The sequence below is a fragment of the Acanthamoeba castellanii genome (genome assembly GCF_000313135.1).
Source record: "Acanthamoeba castellanii str. Neff unplaced genomic scaffold scf7180000083862, whole genome shotgun sequence".
In the NCBI taxonomy this organism is placed as follows: Eukaryota; Discosea; order Longamoebia; family Acanthamoebidae; genus Acanthamoeba; species Acanthamoeba castellanii.
Window position 1 is genome coordinate 9,511 of NW_004457601.1, and position 1,198 is coordinate 10,708.

The 1,198-nt window shown below is 57.6% G+C and overlaps 1 protein-coding gene across 1 annotated transcript in view; it reads right to left on the reverse strand.

The window, feature by feature from the left end:
- Positions 1 to 1,173, reverse strand: part of ACA1_017540 (uncharacterized protein) — a gene marked incomplete at both ends in the record, with an annotated part of 7,262 nt that extends 6,089 nt beyond the window's left edge. Inside the window, 4 exon segments of the mRNA XM_004347203.1 lie at positions 12 to 104; positions 115 to 230; positions 307 to 405; positions 499 to 1,173. Of these exon segments, the coding sequence (XP_004347253.1) occupies positions 12 to 104; positions 115 to 230; positions 307 to 405; positions 499 to 1,173 (983 nt within the window).
- Positions 1,174 to 1,198: the final 25 nt, after the last annotated feature.

The following is a 1,198-nucleotide window of genomic DNA, read 5'->3' on the forward strand; positions in this document are numbered from 1 at the left end:
CTGCCGGTGACGATGAGGCCTCGCCCTCCCTGATGGAGTTGATGATGAGGTTTCCGAAATCGACAATGAGCTCGTTGGCTGTTGAAAGTAAGAAAGGGTCTATCCTGTGTGTACCGGTACTGGATCCAAAAGATGTGGCCCTCGGTCTGCTCAAACAGCACACGAGGCAAGGGTCCCTGCGAGTGCTTCACCTCCACGGCGGACTCTCCCCCGCGCAGCGCGATCGAGCCCTTGAGTTGCAAACAAAGAAAAGAAACTCGGGCGTTAGGGCTATCACGATGAACGCCACGGGTACGTCGTATGTACCTTGAAGCTGATGCGATCGTAGATGATGCAGCCCGTGTGCACCTCGAAGAAGAAAGGCGCAAACTTGGTCTTGAGGCACTTGGACACAATGCCTTCCATCTACACCCACACGTACAGCAGCAGGCGTCAAACAAGCTGCGCGAACACATGCGAGAGAGAGCGAGAGTGAGAGGCGAGCAGGGGAGGTGGCACCTTGGACGTGGGCGAGATGTCGTAGTAGGTGAAGGGCTCCTCTGGCGCGGCCCACTCGCTGCTGCCGGTCTCCAGCGCCATGCCGCTGAGGTACGTCTGCTGGTGCTGGCCGGCGTGGTCCTCCCACCAGCTGCCACGCTTGATGGTGGGCGGCGTGGTCACGCTGGCGCTGGTGGACGAGCCGGCTGGTGGTGGCTGGTGTTGCTGGTGCTGGTGCTGGCCGCCATCGCTGGTCTGCAGCTTGGACGTGTAGTGCTGCTTGAGCCGCGCGTAGCCGGCCAGGAAGTCCTTCTCCCAGCTTCGCCCGTCCTTGTGGCGCTGGTGCTGGTCGTCTTTGTCCTCCTTCTTCTCCTTCTCCTTTTCTTTGTCCTTCTCTCGTTCTCGGTCACGCCGCATCATGAGGTAGGGCGACCGGCCTTCTCTTTCGCCCTTGCCATGTCCTTCCTTTCCATCTGTTGTTGCATATTTGTCTTTGTTACCGGCTTCCTTCACTTCCCCTTCGTCTTCATCTGCACGAACACGGTCCTTGTCCGTTATTTTGTCGTTTCTCGCCTTGATGGTCTCTGTTTCGGGATCCCAATCGTCATCGAGCGATTTCGTTCTGCGATGCCCCTTCTTGTGTTCGAATTTAAACTGCGATTGAAATCGCTTCAACGCCTGCTCCTTGAGCAACATCCTCTTCTCACCACCCGGAGAAGAC